This window comes from Sciurus vulgaris (assembly GCF_902686455.1).
Source record: "Sciurus vulgaris genome assembly, chromosome: 4".
Classification (NCBI taxonomy): domain Eukaryota; kingdom Metazoa; phylum Chordata; class Mammalia; order Rodentia; family Sciuridae; genus Sciurus; species Sciurus vulgaris.
In genome coordinates, this window is record NC_136464.1 from 146485011 (window position 1) to 146503233 (window position 18223).

Sequence of the window (18223 nt, forward strand, 5' to 3'; positions counted from 1 at the left end):
AAAACACTAGCTCAGTTTAAGGTTGGCTTCAGGGTTGGTCAAATCAGAAACTCCATTATGTCACTGAGGACCCAGTTCTTTTAATATTCTTTCTGCACTAACCTTAGCATTTCTGCCTTATCCCTTAGGTTGGCCTACTTCAGGTTACAACAGCTGCAGCAACCAGTAAGTCATATTCTCAAGACTATAGCTAAGGGGTAGAACTGTGTCATTCCTGTATCCCATTTTATGGGGTCCCCAGAAGATTATTCTCCAACTTCCAAAGGTCAAAACTGCATCCTGAACTCTTGCCTAAATCTGGAATTACCACTTTAATCACATTCATTCTCTGTGGCAGGACCTGGGACTGGCTCCCAATTCCTGGAAAATATATGAACCCAAATATGAGGGTTTTTCAATTTAGAAAGGACTGTAGGACCAGACAGTACCTGCCAAGCCTTTACACATCCTGGCATGTCAGTATATGGAGAAAATGATAGTCCATTGTACAACTTGCTGGCATAAACCTACCTGAAGGTTCCTGCTGCCTCTGTCCTTGCTCAACTGTTCCAGGATGAGGAAATTTATATCAGAACACAACTGTATTTTACTCACAGCATCTGAGTGCAACGGTGTTTGCACACACATAGCAGCATGCCAAAGAGAAAATTATGTGCTCAAGTGAGATGTCTCTTAATATAAATAAATATGAAGAGACAGAAGAGATACAGCTTCGAAGTCAATGTTCGATGGTGCTAGTTCCAGTAAACTTTTTTCTGATGTCTTTGTGTTTCTGCAATATAATGTAATGGATACGTGGAGTCAAATACACCTGGGTTCAATTCTTCTGCCATTCATCTGCTATGATTTGGGCAAATTAATTACCTCCTTTGAGCCCGTTTTCCAATCTGCGTCACAGAGTGCTGATGTTATGATTTTTGATGGGCTATTTCTGAGGATTAAATAAAAATTATATAAGGCAGCCAGGAAGTTGCCTGGAACATAATAAATTCACCAAAAACATTAGGTCAGTCTTGAAAATTTGTATTTAATTGCCACTGCTCCTCTGACGATCTCCCTTAAGACGTTTCAATGGTGACTCCTGTTTTTACATTACTAAGATCGTTTATTACACTGCAATCTGTACATTGCCCACCGTTCCTCTTTCCCTAACCCGGGATCTTCAAAAGACTGGTAACTGCTCTCCGCTTTCTAACCCCCAGAGACAGGCAAAGTTCAGCTCGTACTCCGAGTTTCACGTTTGTGTTTGTTTTTGTTTTGGCCTCAGTGCTTAACGGATTGGGCGGGAGGAGCCGGGTGGAAAGGGAAGGCGCGTCCCGCGAAAGAGGGGCGTGCCCGCCCAGGGTGCGCTCGCCAGATATCCCCTGCCGAGCCGCTGGTCAGCCCAGAAGAGCCCCGTGTACGGAGAGCGGGGGCGCAAAGTCACCCACCAGCCTCTCAGTAAAGCCGCTGTATAGGTACGCCGCCCTCGAGCGGCGCGCTTCGGATAGAAACATGTCCAGGCAGCAATGCCGGCTTCCGGGGAGGCCCGGCCTTCCCGCCCAGCCGGCGCGCCCTCGCGCCGCGGCCCGCGCACCGCCGGCGCCCCGGTTCCCCCCAGACGCCGGCGAGCCCGGGAGCCTCGCGGACGTGACGCCGCGGGCGGAAGTGACGTTTTCCCGCGGTTGGACGCGGCGCTCGGTTGCCGGGCGGGGGAGGGCGCGTCCGGTTTTTCTCAGGGGACGTTCAAATTATTTTTGTAACGGGAGTCGAGAGAGGACGGGGCGTGCCCCGACGTGCGCGCGCGCGCGCCGGCTTCTCCGCGCTCCTTCATAGCTCCCTGGCGCCTGCCTTGGGAGCGCGTCATGCCGCCCAAAACCCCCCGAAGAGCTGCGGCTGCCGCCGCCGCCGCTGTGGAACCCCCGGCGCCGCCGCCGCCGCCCCCTCCTGAGGAGGACCCGGAGCAGGACAGTGGCCCGGAGGACCTGCCTCTGGCCAGGTGAGCGAGCAGAGCCACCGCCGCCGCGGCCGCCGGCGGGAAGGGCGCCCAGAGAGTGCGGCGGGTGGGCGCCGCGGCTAGACCCGGGCGCATCTTCGCTGGGGCCGGTCGCGGCGGGAGGACGGTCCCTTTCGCCCCCCACCCCGGCGGAGCGTCGGCATGGCGGTGACAGGGTTCTGGGCTCGCGAGCGAGGGGAGGGCATCCCGGAGGGGTCTCGGCTCCAGCTTGACAGGTGTCGGGCGGGTGGGGCTCGGGTTCCTGAGCGAAGTGACAGGTGCAGTCTTTCCGCCAGCGAGACGGAGGCTCCAAGGCGGCGGGTCGTTGCGCGCCCCTCTCACACGAAAAAAAAAAAAATAATAATAATAATAATAAACGACTGATGTCTGTTAGAGAGTTTTTCTCTCGTCGAGATCCCGAGCGCTACGGGGGTCGTTTGACTTTCTGTTTTGATCTCCTGCGATGCAACAGTTGGAAGTCCTTTCCTCTGGGCGTGCGCTGCATCTACAGCCCAGTCCTGGGAGAGGCCAAAAAACGTCTTGGACGTGAAGTGCAGGGTCGTGGGTGTCAGTTGCCCACGGGATACTCGACTGAAGGGTTTTGTGGGGTTTCCTAAGAACAATGCTTTGAGGCCGTGGGGATTTAAAATCATCTGTGGTGACTGGTGGAGCATAACTCTTTTTAGAGGAACTGATATAGAGGCAAAAGTTTCGTGAGAGTACATGCTTGAAAGTTGCTAAACTTTTTTTTTCCTATTGAATAGGGCTCCTCTTGCATGTTAGTCGGCCTCAGCATGCCTCATTATTTCTTCCATTTTGCCTTTTGACTTTAAATCAGAAGGAATCCTTGTGTCCCCTCTCTTTGGTTTTGTTTGTATTTGGTACAAAATCAGTGGTGGTCTTGTGCTCACAAGGAACTTTCTCGACACCCCTCCCCCCGCCTTTTACTAAATGAAATCTAAATTTAAATAAGTCCGTGTGGATGCAGTAAAACATGACAGGGAGATATTTATTGCATTTCAACGTTTTCCCAAGTGTGTTACTTTACGATTAGGTAACAAAAATTTAAAGAATATATTGTCATTATTATTGTCAACATTGGGTTTACTTTGAGACTGCAGATCCATCGCAGCGGGATGGGTCTCGCTTCTGTCCCTTCCACTCCCTTCCCGTTCTAGTCCATCACCAAGCCCCATTTTATTCTCACTCTGAATAGTACTTTTCTTTCCACTCCCCAAATTCTAACACAATTCAGGTCAAACTGTCAAAGATTGAAATTAGATTTTGAAAATGGACCATGCAAACCTATTTAAAATTCATCTATTTAAATGAACTGTCTTATAGGTCAATTAAAATCATACTCAGTGGTAAGAACAAAACAAAACAAAAAAGACAGGTCTGGGGGAATGTTCCAGGAGAATAATATCGCTTTCGTTTCTGATTAAATTCTGATGAATCCAAACTTGAAAGTTTACCTTTTGAAAGAATAGTAATATCTAAAGAATTCCATGTCATCCACACAGCTTTGTAAGTAGTTTTTATATTGTAAAGTAAGCAGAAATATTAAGTCTAGCCATCACCTTGGAAGTTTCTTTCACTTTCCTGCCCATCACATTATTTTATATACCTTTAAATGATGGAACTATAAAAAATTCTGTAAGTCAAAACCATATAAGATGCAGTCTGCTTTTGCTTAACTACACTAATGAAAACCCACAATAGTTTTCATCAGCACAGTTGGTCTCTGGATAAACTAGTCACGTGTGTTTAGGGACAGGGACAGGGATACATTCTGAGAATTGCATGGTTAGGAAAAGCTTGTATGAACATTGTAGGATGCACTTATATACCTATGTGGTACAGGTCAATCAGTGGATGTGGCTTGATGCAGTCAGAAGAGGTAAAGGTGAGATGTATGAGGGTGCTGCTGGCATAACTTTGCAGATAAGTCATTTAACATTTCACTGAATATGAAATATAAAATCTTTGTATTTTATATTTAAATGTGGAATTTTCATTATATAGATGAAAGTATATGCCAGCTTTTTTTTTTTATTAAGTAGGAGTAAACTCTAATGATAAAAAGTATAGTAAATATATAAATCAGTAATGTAGTTGTTTAAATAGTATAGTCTGTATCTAATTGCATGTTTTATTTACAAATGGCAGCACAGTAGTTTGTTTATGCCAGCACCACCAAAAACACAGTAGTAAAGTGTTGTGCAGTGGCATTATGATGACTAGGATGTCACTAAGCAATAGGAATTTTTCAGTTCCATTATAATCATATGGTACTATTATTAATATACTCAGTTGTCATTGACTAAAATGTCGTTATATAGCACATGCTTGTATTTAAGAGATTAGAACCACCACCTGGCGATCTGAAGCTGAGAAACTTGTTTAGGGTTAGATTCAGGATCCAGTCTGACTATACTTCCAGTGAAGCTACTTTGAGAGTTGAGATGTTATTTCTGTTGCATTATCTCTGGCCTAAGTGATGTAGTTGGGAGGAAAACTGAGAACAGCTTGCCACCTTTGTTACTGAAATAATCAAAAGTTCATTATGCTTTCGAGGAGTTGACAGTCTAGAATAGTGGTCAAGGGCCTGGATTCATAACGTGGTTATTTCTTAATTTTTGTGATCTCAGGTGAGTGCTTTGATTTCTCTCATTTTGTAGATATCTGTAAAACAAGGATAATGGGAGTACTTTCCTTAATGTGGGGATTCAGTGAAACCACTGCGCCTGTAAGGTATTTTGTATAGGATCATAGTAAATACTTAAAAATTAAGTTATTCCTCAGACTGTCGCTATTATTATTAGATGTCAAACATTTATTAAATGAATGAAAAGGAGTTAGATAATAAGAATTTATCGAATGCCTACCTTGGTTAAAAAAGGTCAAGGAGAAAGAGCTGAAATAAGTGATGTAATAACTTACCAGAATTATATGAAACATTGGTAACTTTATACTACAATTTTACAAAGTCACCAGCTTTGAATTGACTGTTTAATATTACCTGTGGGCTTTTCTTTCTGTTGTTGTATTGTTGTATTATCCTATTTCCCAAACAGCATTAACTATTGTACATAATTTCTTACACAAAACTGTTTTGGTGCTTGAGTAGATTTGATTCACCATGTCAGCAAATATTTTTCACTGTGTAGTATCTTTATTTTGGAAAGACCATGTAAAAGATAAACATATGTTTAAATTCTAAGTGTAATATTTTTCAGAGATAAAATGGGATCTTAAAGTAGTTAAGTGATGTTCTCTTTTAGAATAGTGCTGTTATGTGCAGACTGTTGAAACAAATGTTTGTGTGTGCCTGTTATATGATTATTTTCATTTGGTAGGCTTGAATTTGAAGAAACCGAAGAACCTGATTTTACTGCCTTATGTCAGAAACTGAAGATACCGGATCATGTCAGAGAAAGAGCTTGGTTAACTTGGGAGAAAGTTTCATCTGTGGATGGAGTATTGGTAAGGATTTTCTTAAAGCTTTTTGAAAAAAAAAAAATTTCTCATTTAAAAAATAATTTCAAATCTCTGTAGAATATTTGGAAAATATAAAAACATAAAGGAAATAAAAACTGGTAATTCCATTACTCAGGGGTTACCTACCTCTGATAACATTAAAGCGTTTGGAAAAAACAAATAAGCCTTCCACTGAAATATTTTAAAGCAAATCTTAGGTGTTGTATTATATTCATAAATATCTTACCATGATGTAAAGATTTTAAAAAACACAACCATATCTTATAAAATAATTCTTAATATCTTCTAATATGCTATCAGTGCTTAAAATCAGTCTTAAAATTAATTTTGTTAGAATTCAGGATCTTTGATAATATATTAATATATTTCATCCAGTTTTTCTTTGCATATGTATATATGTGTATGTATAATAATAACACCAGAAAATAATTCTTATTTTTATAAATACCAGGAGAACATTCCAAGAACTTTGCAGATAAGTCATTTAACATTTCACTGAATATGAAATATAAAATCTTTGTATTTTATATTTAAATGTGAAATTTTCATTATATAGATGAAAGTATTATACAGAGAAGTAACTAGACCAAGATCCCTAGAAAAAGATCTCAAAATACAAATTTAGAATCATACATATAGTTATATGTAGTCATACATAATTTTTAAAAAATTGTTTAAAAAAATTTTTTTAGATGTTAATGGATCTTTATTTTATTCTTTTATTTATATGTGGTACTGAGGATTGAATCCAGTGCCTCACACATGCTAGGAAAGCACTCTACCACTGAGCCACAACACCAGCCTCACACATTTTTTATCTTGCTTTTTTTGCTTAATGTATCATGAGCATTTTGTTTTGTTATTAACTTTTTTTTAAAAAATAATATAGTTTCTAAGGCCTTGTGCTTGGAAGGCAAGCAACCTACCAACTGAGCTATATCCCCAGCCCACAATAATATAGTTTCTAATGGTAGTATAATATTTTATCTTATAGATGTATTTTAGTTTGGTTCTTAGTATTACTGGATATTTATTTTTTCCCCCAACTTTTGGTATATAGGCACAAAGTAATTTGAGAATAATGTTGAAATTATTTTTTAAATTTGTGAAATAAATTAATTGATGGATCTCTGGCATTTTTTCTTACAAGTTAGATTACTGAGTCAAAAACTATGAATATTTTTGTGACTTGATAATTATTGCTAAATTGTACTCTTGATAAACACTTTGAATTTACTTTATCATCATAGTATAAAAGTACATGTGTATCTGTTTTTACTGATCAGATCAACCCAGCAAAATATTTCAATATTCCAGTTTTTAAAATCCTATTAAAAGCTACTTTAAACATTCTCTCTATAACTAATTATAACAAATTTTTTAAAAATTCTCTCAAAACTGAATATGGTGATTCATGTCTGTGACCAGAATTTGGGAGGCTGAGGCAGGAGGATTGAAAGTTTGAGGCTAGCCTGACAACATAGCAAGACCCTGTCTCAAAATAAAATATAAAAAGAGCTGAAAGTATAGCTTCATTCTGGGTTCCATCCCTAGGATTAAAAACAAAACCAAACAAGCTCTGTCAGTAAAAAAGAAGTTCCACAGTTCCAAAGATCTAAACATAATCTCAAAGTCTTTATCTAAAAGGAGAATAATACTGAAGTGTTTTAGATATATGACTTGGGTATTATCACTCCAGAGCATTTAGTATATATTTCCACTGACTTGAGTACTTCATGTACAAAGCTGTTTTTGTGTTTATGCAGCTAAAGGGAGTGATAGCCCTGTCACCATTCCCTATTTCAATTTTCAGAGAATTTGAAAGAGCTAGCTACTTAATAGAGAATATCAATGAATATTGCTAGCTTCCAATTTATAAGTGTATTGTGTTCCAAATCTGTTTGCAAGTGGTTTCCATCCTAATTTGTACAACTTTTTAAAAATATTGAATTGTAACAGAAATAGTTTTAATAGTAGAGGCCCTTTTGGACTTCAAACTTGAACACATGTACAAGTAAATGTGACTTTCTTACCCTACCCTTTTCTCTCCCTGGATGTATCCCTTCCTTCCCTGAGAATTGGCAACCTTTAAATCTCATTTCCTAATGGAACTCATGGTGGGGAGCTAGAGCTTGGGAAATCATTCCTGGTTGTGTCCTAAAGAAGACAACAAAGCAATTTCGTGTTACTTTTGGGACTTGGGAAATATTTTTACAGGTTATGACAGAAGTTGATGTTCTTTTGTCCTATTGTAATTCAACAAACCCTTTCCTTGAATGATAGTGAAGTTTTCAAGGATTGGCCTGAGAATTAAATCTCTATTTATACAATAATTTCTAAGGGAGAATGTGTTCTGAGAAGCAAATGTTATGACAGGATGAATTAATTTCCAGTGCAGCTATTCTAGTGACAATTGTTCTTTTCTTTCTTTCTTTTTCTTTCTTTGGAGTTGAATCTAGGGATGCTTAGCCACTGAGCCATATCCCCAGCCCTTTTCATTTTTTATTTTGAGACAGGGTCTTACTGTGTTGCTTAGGGCCTTCCTAAATTGCTGAGGCTGGTTTTGAACTTGTAATCCTCCTGCCTCAGCTTCCTGAGCCACTGGGATTACAGGTGTGTACCACTGTGCCCAGCCAATGGCCCATTTTCTTTGAAACAAGAAGAGTAATGTAATAACTTGGGGGAATCTTTTGACATTTCAAAGTGAATGATGCTTATTGGAATAGAGGATGTGTTAAGATTTGGAGTCAAACTAAACTGATTCAGATCTCAGCTATATCATTTATTATCTCTATAATCTTGAACAAATTACCCCGAATTTCCAAGCTTCAGTTTTCTTATCAGTAAAAGAGGCTCATAATGATTTCTAAATTTTGTAATCTTTATACAGATTAAATAAATTAATGCAAATTAAATACTTATTAGTGTCAGGGAGTGATTATATTAGGTCATGCAGGCAGAACATTTCACTTAAGAACTACACTGGGAAATTTTATTACTAATTTAATATTTAGGAGAACTTAAGAATCATTTAAAATAGTTGTTTTTTTTTTTTTTTTTTTTGACAGTATTAGGGATTGAAAACAGATCTTTGCACATAAGAGGCAATCACCCTACCACTGAGTTACATCCCAGCCCTTAAATGGTTGAATTTTTCAATGCATGTTTAGTTATTCTGATGTACTTTTATTGAAATTCTAATTTCAAGTTAGAGTGAGAAAAAATGTTTATGCATACATGGAAGCATATACTAAAGGGTTATGTTGATCCTTTTAATAAAAATTTTATGATATCTTATCTAGAAAACTTATAAAAACATTTTAATAAGGTATAATGTATGATTACTGTCATAAAATTAGATTTTGTTCATGTGTCTTATAGCATGCAAATAAGGAACTTTTCATTAATAAATTGACTAGGAGTGCTGTTCTTATTGTTACTTAAGGTGGATCAGTTCTTTCTGCATCTTGAATGTCAGTATGGTAAAATGGAAAAGGCCTTGGACTTCAAGGCAGAAAACTAGTTGTACATTAGTCCTCCCCTATCTGAGGTTCTGCTTTGCAGTGTCTGTTACCTGTGGTCAGCCAGGGTTTGAAAATATTAGATGGAAAATTCCAGAAATAAACAATTCCGAGTTTCAAGTTACATGCTGTTCTGATAAAACCTCTGATTGCCCTACTTCATTTTCCTGAGATGTGAATCATTTCTTTGTCTAGTGCTATATCTGCTGCTTGCTTATCAGTCACTTGGTATCCTTCTTGGCTATCAGATTGACTATCATAGTATCATGGTGCTTGTGTTCAGATTACTCTTATTTTACTTAATAATAGCCCCAAAGTGTAAGGGTAGCTGTGCTGGCAATTTGGACATGACGGAGAGAGGCCATAAAATGGTTTCTTTAAATGAAAAGATAAAAGTTTATTATAGATATATATGTATAGGCATACCTCAGAGATATTGTAAGTTTGGTTTCAGGCCACTATAATTTTTTTTATGACATCTAGAATTGTAAATCCTTTCCAGAAGGTTTTCAGTTTTCTTTGCTCAGATCCTTCAGAGGAATTTATGGCAAGCCTCATGAAATGTTTTTCTTAAATAATAAGACTTGGAAGTCAAAATTATTCCTTAACCCATGGACTGCTAAATGGATTTTGTTTTAGCAAGCATGGGAAAAAAAAAAAGTTAGTCTTGTACATCTCCATCAGAGCTCTTGAGTAGAGCTCTTGGTACATTGTCAGTCAGCAATAATATTTTGAAAGGAATCCTTTTTTCTTTTTTTTTTCTGAGCAGTAGTTCTCAACTGTGGGCTTCAAATATTCAGTAAGCCCTGTTGTAAGCAGATGTGCTATCATGTGGGCTTTTCTGTTTCCCTTAAAGAAAGCACAGGTAGCGTATATTTTTAAAATAATTATTAAGGGTCTTAGATTTTCAGAATGGTAAATGAACATTGACTTTGACTTAAAGTCATCAACTGTATTAGTCCTTAACAGAAGAGTCATTCTGTCTTTAGAAGCTTTGAAGCTATGCCTTGACTATTACTCTCTTAACTGTGAAAGCCCTAGATGGTATTTTTTTCTTCTAATATAAAGCTTGTGTTAGCTTTTCTTCATTGTGACTGAAGTACCTGGTAAGAACAATTTGGAGGAGGGAAGATTTATTTTGACTCATGTTTTGAGAGGATTCAGTCCATGGTTGGCCAGCTCTTGTCTTGAGGTGAAGCAGAGCATCATGGAGGAAGGGTGTGGTGGAGGAAGACTGTTTAGCTCCAGTCGGTAGGGAAACTGTGAGACAGGGAGAGAGAGAAAGGGACTGGGTAGAAGATAAACCCTTCTAGGGCCCATCTCCAGTGACTTATTTCTTCCAACTGGGTCCACCTCCGAACCTTTCTACGCAGGGGGATCCTGATTTCAAACACATGAGCTTTTGGAGGACATTCCACATCCAAATCATAACAAGGCTGTTTTGTCTACATTATAAGTATGGTATTTAATGTGGTCGGTTTCATCAGTTATCTTAGCTAGATCTTGTGGATAACCTACTGCAGCTCCTACATCAGCCCTTGCTGTTTCATCTTGCACTTTTAAGTTGTGGAGATGGCTTCTTTTCTCAAACTTCATGACCCAACCTCTGCTCTCTTTATACTTTTCTTTTGCAGTTTCCTTACCTCTCTCAGATTTGATATAATTGAAAGAGTTAGGACCTTGTTCAGGGTTGTGTTGTTCCTGGTCTGATAAACTATCAGTTTTACCAAAACTGTCTCTACATATCAGAAACAAGGCTGCTCTTTCTTATTATTTGTATCTCTGCTGAATTAGCACTTTTAATTTCCATTAGAAACTTTTTCTTTGCATTAACAGCAGGGCTGACTGCTTAACAAGATAGTTTACCTGGACTTTTGATGTGTCTTCTTAACTAAACTTGTTCATTTCTAGTTTTGGGTTTAAAGTGGGAAATGTACAACTCTGTCCTTTTATTTGAACACTTGGAGGCCATTGCAAGGTTATTAATTGACCTAATTTCAATATTGTGTCTCAGGGAAGAGGGAACGAGGGAATAGTCAGTGGAACAGTGAGAGCACTTGTTTATCAATTAAGTTGTCTTATGTGGTGGGTGTAGTTCATGGTTCCCAAAACATTTATAATAGTAACATCAAAGAGTACTTAATACAGAGCACCATAATAGACATAATGATAATAAGAAAGTTTGAAATATTGTGTGAATTACCAAAATGTGACAAAAGAGACTTAAAGTAAGCACATGCTGTTGGAAAAATGGAACCAATAGACTTTTATGCAGGCTTCTCACAAGCTTTCAATTTATAAAATTCTCAATATCTGTGAAGTGCCTTGAAACAAAGCACAATAAAATGAGGTATGCCTATAGAGGCTTAATTTCAGCTCATAGTTCTGGAGACTGAAAACCCAAGATCCACATCTGGTGATGGTCTCATGTAGTGCTTCTTAACATGCTGAAAAAGCAGAAGGGCAAGTGGGAACGTGCAGAAGAAAAAATTATGAGAATGGTCTCTCCCTTTATAGCAGCCTGCCCTTCTGGTAACTAATCCAGTCCCTTCAGAGGAAGAACTGAGTCCCTTGAGAATTAACCCAGTCCCAAGAAATAACATTAATCCCTTTGTAAGCCCTAATTTCCTCAAAGGCCCCACCTTTCAACATTGCCCATAATGGCAATCAAATTTCAACAAGAGTTTTAGAGGGGACAAATCAAATTTAAATCACAGCAACTTCCTTGGACTCCCAACTCTTACTAGGCAACTCAGAGACCACTGTGTTTTCCTTGGTCCTTCCTCCTTGCACTGTTTCCTAGAATCATTTCCCCGTAAACTGGAGTGTTTGTGGAACTCACATTATATGATTCTTGTCTTTTAGGGATCACTGTCCTTCATTGCCTAATGTCTAGTTTCTTATTTCCTTTATTTTCTGGATTTTTAGTTCTTTCAAGCCAAACAATAAGTATGTTCTATGTTACTCTATTGTAACTTGAAGCAGAAATTCTCAGTTACATATTTTTTCATAATTTTTTGTTCCTTCCCCTTATCATATTCTCCACCAGAGAGGTACATTTGTTGCAGTTGATGAACATTCATTAAATATCCTTATTATTCCTGTGTCCATAGTTTACATCATGGTCCACTCTTGGTAATATATATTCTATGGATTTTGACACACATATAATTATATATATCTGCCATTGTAGTATCATATAGAATAGTGTCACTGCTCTAAAAATTCTCTCTGCTTTGCCTGTTCGTCTTGTCCTCAGTCTAATCCCTGATCATTTTACTATCTCTATAATTTTGCCTTTTCCAGAAGGTAATACAGTAACCAAACAGTATATGGCCTTTTCAAATTGACTTCTTTCACTTAATAGTATATATTTAAGTTTCTTCATGATTTCTCATGCCTTGGTGGCTCATTTCTTTTTAGTTCTGAGTAATATTGTATTGCCTGCATATTCCAGTTTATTCCTTCTACTACTGAAGAGTATTTTGTCTTCTTCCATGTTTTTAGCAGGTATGAATAAAGCAGTAAAAATATACATGTGCAATTTGTGTGTGTGTGTGTGTGTGTGTGTGTGTGTGTGTGAGAGAGAGAGAGAGAAAGAGAGATGAACTACACTCCAAGTTCTTTTTATTTTGAGTAACGGTCTCACTGTGTTGCTGAGGGTCTCACTGAGTTGCTGAGGCTTGCCTAGAACTTCTGATCTTCCTGCTTTAACCTCCAGGGTCTGTGTGATCATTGGTATGCACCATCACGCCCAGAAGGATGCTGACTCTTGCCACTTCTATTGAGTATGGTACTTGAAGTCTTAGAGCAATTGGGCAATAGAAAGAAATAAAAGCCATCCACAACAGAGAAACAACATGTATCCCATTTGTTTACGATAAAAGAAAAAAAAAAGCCATCCACATAGAAAAGGAAGAAATAAAATTGTTTCTTTTAGTAAATGACATGATTATATATATGTTACATATATATAGGAGTCTTTGTAATATATAAAGTATTTATATATAATATATATGATTATATACATATTTGTATATGTAGGAGTCTTTATATAATATATATAATACCCTAAAGACTTTATGTAATATAGTATATAACACTCTAAAGACTCCAGTAAAAACCTGTTAGAATAAATAAATTCAATAAAATCATGGGATTCAGTGTCAACATACAAAAATCAATTGTGTTTCTACACACTAACAATGACCTATCCCAAAAAGAAATTAAGAATACAATCCCATTTACCATAAAAACAAACAGAATAAAATACTTAGGAATAAATTTAATCAAGGTGGTAAAAGATTTGTACTCTGAAAACTGTAAAACATTGATGAAAGAAATTGAAGAAGACAAATAAATAAAAAGATATCCTGTATTCATGAATCATTTTAACATTGTTAAAATGTTCATACTACCAAAAGCAAGAAACAGAATCAGTGTAATATCTAGCAGAATTCCAATAGCATTTCTCAAAGAAATAGAAAAAAACCCTTAAAATTACTATGGAACCACAAAAGACCCTCGTAAAAATGCCATATTTTTTCTTTTTCTAAATATTGGTTTTAATTGTAATTATTAGCACATTAATTATACAAATTCATTGGTTTCTTTGTGACATTTTCATGCATGCATATAACTCACTTTGTATTCATCCTCTTTTTAATTATTATTATTTTTAAAAAATTGTTCTTTTTAGTTACACATGAGAGTAGAATGTATTTTGACATTATACATATGTGGACTATAACTTGCCATTCTTGTGGTTGTACATGATATGGAGTTACACTGGTTGTGTAATCATATATGAACATAGGAAAGTTATATCTGATTCATTCTACTGTCTTTCCTATTCCCATCCCCCTTCTCTTCCCTCATTTCCCTTTGTCTAATCCAATGAACTTCTATGTTTCCTTCCCCCACCTCTAACTATGTGTTAGCATCCACATAGCAGAGAGACATTAGGCCTTTGGTTTTTTGTTTTGTTTTGGGTTGGGGGGAGATTGGCTTATTTCATTTAGTATGATAGTCTTTAGTTCCATCCATTTACCTGAAATTGCCATAATTTCATTCTTCTTTATGGCTGAGTAATTGTGAACGTATACCACATTTTCTTTGTCCATTCATCTGTTCCATAGCGGAGCTATTGTGAATTGAGCTACTATAAACATTGATGTGGCTGCGTCACTGTAGTATGTAGATTTTAAGTCCTTTGGGTATATACTTGGGAGTGGGATAACTGGGTCAAATGGTGGTTCCATTCCAGGTTTTCCGAAGAATCTCCACACTGCTTTGTGTTTACCCTCTTTATCCTTTGTTGCCGCTCCCTCCTCCATTCCCCTTCTCCTTTCTTAATAGTCTCTGTTCTACTTTGTTGTCATAATTTTTTCTAGATTCCTCATCTGAGAGAAAACGTGATACTTTCTCAGTCTCGCTTATTTCACTTAACATAATGATCTCCACTTCCATCCATTTTCCTGAGAATGACATGATTTTGTTCTTACTTATGACTTACTAATATTTCATTGTTTATATATACCACATTTTCTTCATTCATTCTTTATCCATTCAGCATTTGGGTGATTCCTTAACTTGGCTATTGTAAATAGTGCTGTCATAAACATGGGTATGCAGGTATCTCTTGTATGCTGACTTTGATTCCTTTGGGTATATATCCAGGAGTGGTATAGCTGGATCATATGGTAGTTCTATTTTTATTCCCTTAATGACTATACCAGTTTACATTCCCACAGTCGCTTAAGGATTCCTTTTCCCCGTATCTCCCATATCTTTGCCAGAATTTGTTAATTTTTCTTTTTTTGACAATGGTCATTCTGACTGGAGTGAGTTAGAATTTCAGTGTAATTGATTTGCATTTCCTTGATGGCTAAAGATGTTGAGCATATAATTTTTGGTCACATACTTTTTCATTTGAAAAGTGCTGAGCTCACTTCACTGCCCATTTATTGAATGGATTATTTGTTCTTTTGGTGTTGAATTATTATTATTATTATTATTATTTGTACTGGGGATTGAAGTCAGAAGCGTTAGACCACTGAGCCACATCCCCAGCCCTATTTTGTATTTTATTTAGAGACAGGGTTTCACTGAGTTGCTTAGCACCTTGCTGTTGCTGAGGCTGGCTTTGAACTCGCAGTTCTCCTGCCTTAGCCTCCCTAGATGCTGGGATTACAGGCATGTGCCACCATGCCCAGCTGGTGTTAAATTTTTTTGAGTTCTTCAACTACTCTGAATATTACTCCTCTGTCAGATGAATAGCTAACATAGATTTCTTCCCATTTCGTAGGCTGTCTTTTCACTCTATTGATTGTTTCCTTTGCTGTACAGAAACTGCAAAAGCAAAACTGAGTCCGAAACAGAGTTGAGCTGGGTTGTGGCTCCATGGTGGAGCACTTGCCTAGCATGTAAATGAATAAAAGTCTATCAACAACTAAAAAAATTTTTAAAAAATAGAAAAAGTTGGAGGCATCATACTTCCTGATTTCAAATCAATTAACAACTTACTGTAATCAGAAGAGTATGGTACTGGCATGAAAACAGACACATAGACCAACATTATAGAATATAAAGCCCAGAAATAGACCCAAACATACATGGTCAACTAATTTTTGACAGAGGCTCAAGAATATAAAACGGGATGTGGGAGGAGGATAGTATCTTTAATAAATGGTACTAGGGAAAGTGGATACTCACATGGGAAAGAAATAAAATTAGATTCTTATCTGACCCGCACACAAAAATCAACTCAAAATGGATTAAAGACTTAAATACATTACCTGAAAAAGTAAAATTCCTAATTTCAAGGTTAGTTACATATCATCTGTACAGAAAATGAGGTCTGTGATGTTATTTCTTTGTGTGAGTTACCCTTGCTGATATTATGAGTTTTCTATCAGTGTGGGAATGGGAGCTGAAGAAATTAGTAGAACCAAAAATCTTATTTTATACTTTGTTATTTCAATTACTACTAGTTTCTTCGACCACACTAAGAAAAAAAGAAAAACAAAGTCAAAAGCCACTCTATCCTACTTTAGAATATGGTCATTTGCCAAAACTTTTAAAAAATATGCATTCAACACCATTTAGTTCTGGACACTCACTGTACTAGGCTCTTAGAGTACAATAGTAAGTTAAATATAATTTTCTGCCTTCAAAATGCTTGTAGACTAGTTGAGTAGGGCCAAATGAGCAAACAAGTCAATAACAGTTCAGTTAAGAGCTTAAATAGTCCTGTGCATCTAGTTGTTTAAGTGTTCTCAGAGGAAAGTCTCAGGTGCTCATCTTTTGGGCAGATGTCCAAGTAAATCTGAACTTGCCCGGTATATTTTTTATGGGAATAGAATCACTCTCCCTACAAAGGTATTATGTAACTATATGGTTGATTCAGCTGGTGTTTTACCCCAGCATGTCCTATTAAAAATGTGATTGAGTTCAAACAGGGTTAGCTTATGCATTCCTTTTCATGTCTGCATTTTGTTTCTGTGACCAACTCTAGACTGTTGTCAGATGATGCTGTATGAGCATGGGGACATTTCCTGGCATATCCACTCGTTTATACATGAAACCTACGTGAGAAGGAAATCTAGGCATAGAAGATAAAGGCAATTTTTTTTCCTGTTTTGCAGTACTACCATCTTATAACACATTGAACCTTATTTGCTAATCACTCATTAATCTCATGTAAGTGTAAAGATATGTCCTTTTGATCCTGACATAGAGGACATGTTTCTAGTGGCATGTCTTCATGTTTTATTTTAAAAAGTAAAGACTGGAGGAAATATTATTTTTAACTTGTCAATTCAATTAATTTCCTATTATGATAGCTTAAGTAGTACTTTCTGAGGCCTAAATTTTCTGTTACTGTGATGATTTTTGTCACCACTTGGTGGAGCTATTTTATAAGTAAGTGTGTTACAAAAAGGCAAGTATGTATAAATTGTCACTAATTAGGGGTTATCATTAGGGTGGTTCAAATGAACTCAACTAAATGATAACAGGTAACCTCTTCAAGGATTGATTGTAGTTTTTTATTTAAATTTTAATGTATATATACTTGATATTTTAAAGATTTTGAGGGAGTATATTCCTTATTTTTCTCTCCTACTTTATATGAATTTAGCTTTTTTTCCTCCTGTTTACAATTTTAGGCAATTTAGAAAATATATCTAGGATTAATGAGGAAAATGAAAACTGCACATTATCTAAAGCTAATCATTAACATTTTGATGTTTTTTGCGTGCCCCTTCTTACCTCTTTTTCCCCTACAAAATCGGAATAAAATTATACAAATAATATTGAGTTCTGTTGCCTTTTTCTCCTTAAAATTATGTGTTGGGTATTTTTCCATGTCCTTATAATATTCTTTGAAAGTGTTTTAGGAGTTTTATGTTATTCTATTATATGGCTCCAACATTTATTTCTTCATTATATTTTAAGAGATTAAGCATTTCTCACCATTTATATTATTTAAATGATTATTATGCTAAATCTTGACTTTTCAGTTATTTGAACTCCATAAGTTCTTTGATATAAAGCTGAACTCTTAAGGATTTTGATTCATATTAACAAAATATCCTTCAAATGACACTATTCTGAGTTTCAACATTTTCAGATACAAACAAAATACAATACAATATAATACAAACATACAAAAGTATGTTTGTTGAAAAATAGTTTTTTTTAATTTGCAAAGTGCTTGTTCTCTGTCCATATTTTCTTCTAAGTTTTACTGTTTTGGTGATTGTTTTGGATGAATAAAAATTACTTTTGTTTTAAGAATTTTTACAGTAATGTTCTGAACTGCCTTCGATCTAAATCTTCAAGAAAATATATCAGTTACAGATTTCAGATTATAAATTGGCTTTGGAAAATAAGACCTGAAACTTAAAAGAATAATCAGTTGATAAAGCAGAATAAGACATGTGAACCACCTGTAATGGGGATGATGGAGATGATAGGGGAGTGTCTAAAGTGCTTGAGAAAAAGAATGAAGAAAACAGCTTTCAAAGTTGAGAAGCACGGAAAATATTGTGAAATAGAATGGGAATAAGGATGTTACAGCTAAGGAAAAAAGTTTTATAGGGATTGACAGGGATTGAAGGAGAAAATTGTTAACGGTGTTAAATATTGCATTGATGTCTTTGAAGACCTAGAGAAGAACTCCTATAAAATAATACTTATATAGTGAGAGAGGTGTGTATTAGGA

General features: G+C 36.6%; 1 protein-coding gene across 3 annotated transcripts in view; it reads left to right on the top strand.

The window, feature by feature from the left end:
- Positions 1-1698: 1698 nt before the first annotated feature.
- RB1 (RB transcriptional corepressor 1) overlaps positions 1699-18223 on the top strand; it is a 153093-nt gene continuing 136568 nt past the window's right edge. For 2 of the 3 annotated variants that reach the window (XM_079137639.1, XM_079137637.1), the window contains exons 1-2: positions 1699-1978; positions 5335-5461. In XM_079137639.1, coding sequence (XP_078993765.1) covers positions 1845-1978; positions 5335-5461 — 261 coding nt within the window. In that variant the 5' untranslated portion in view covers positions 1699-1844. The remainder of the gene's footprint in view (positions 1979-5334; positions 5462-18223) is intronic. The other variant, XM_079137638.1, reaches the window with a different exon arrangement.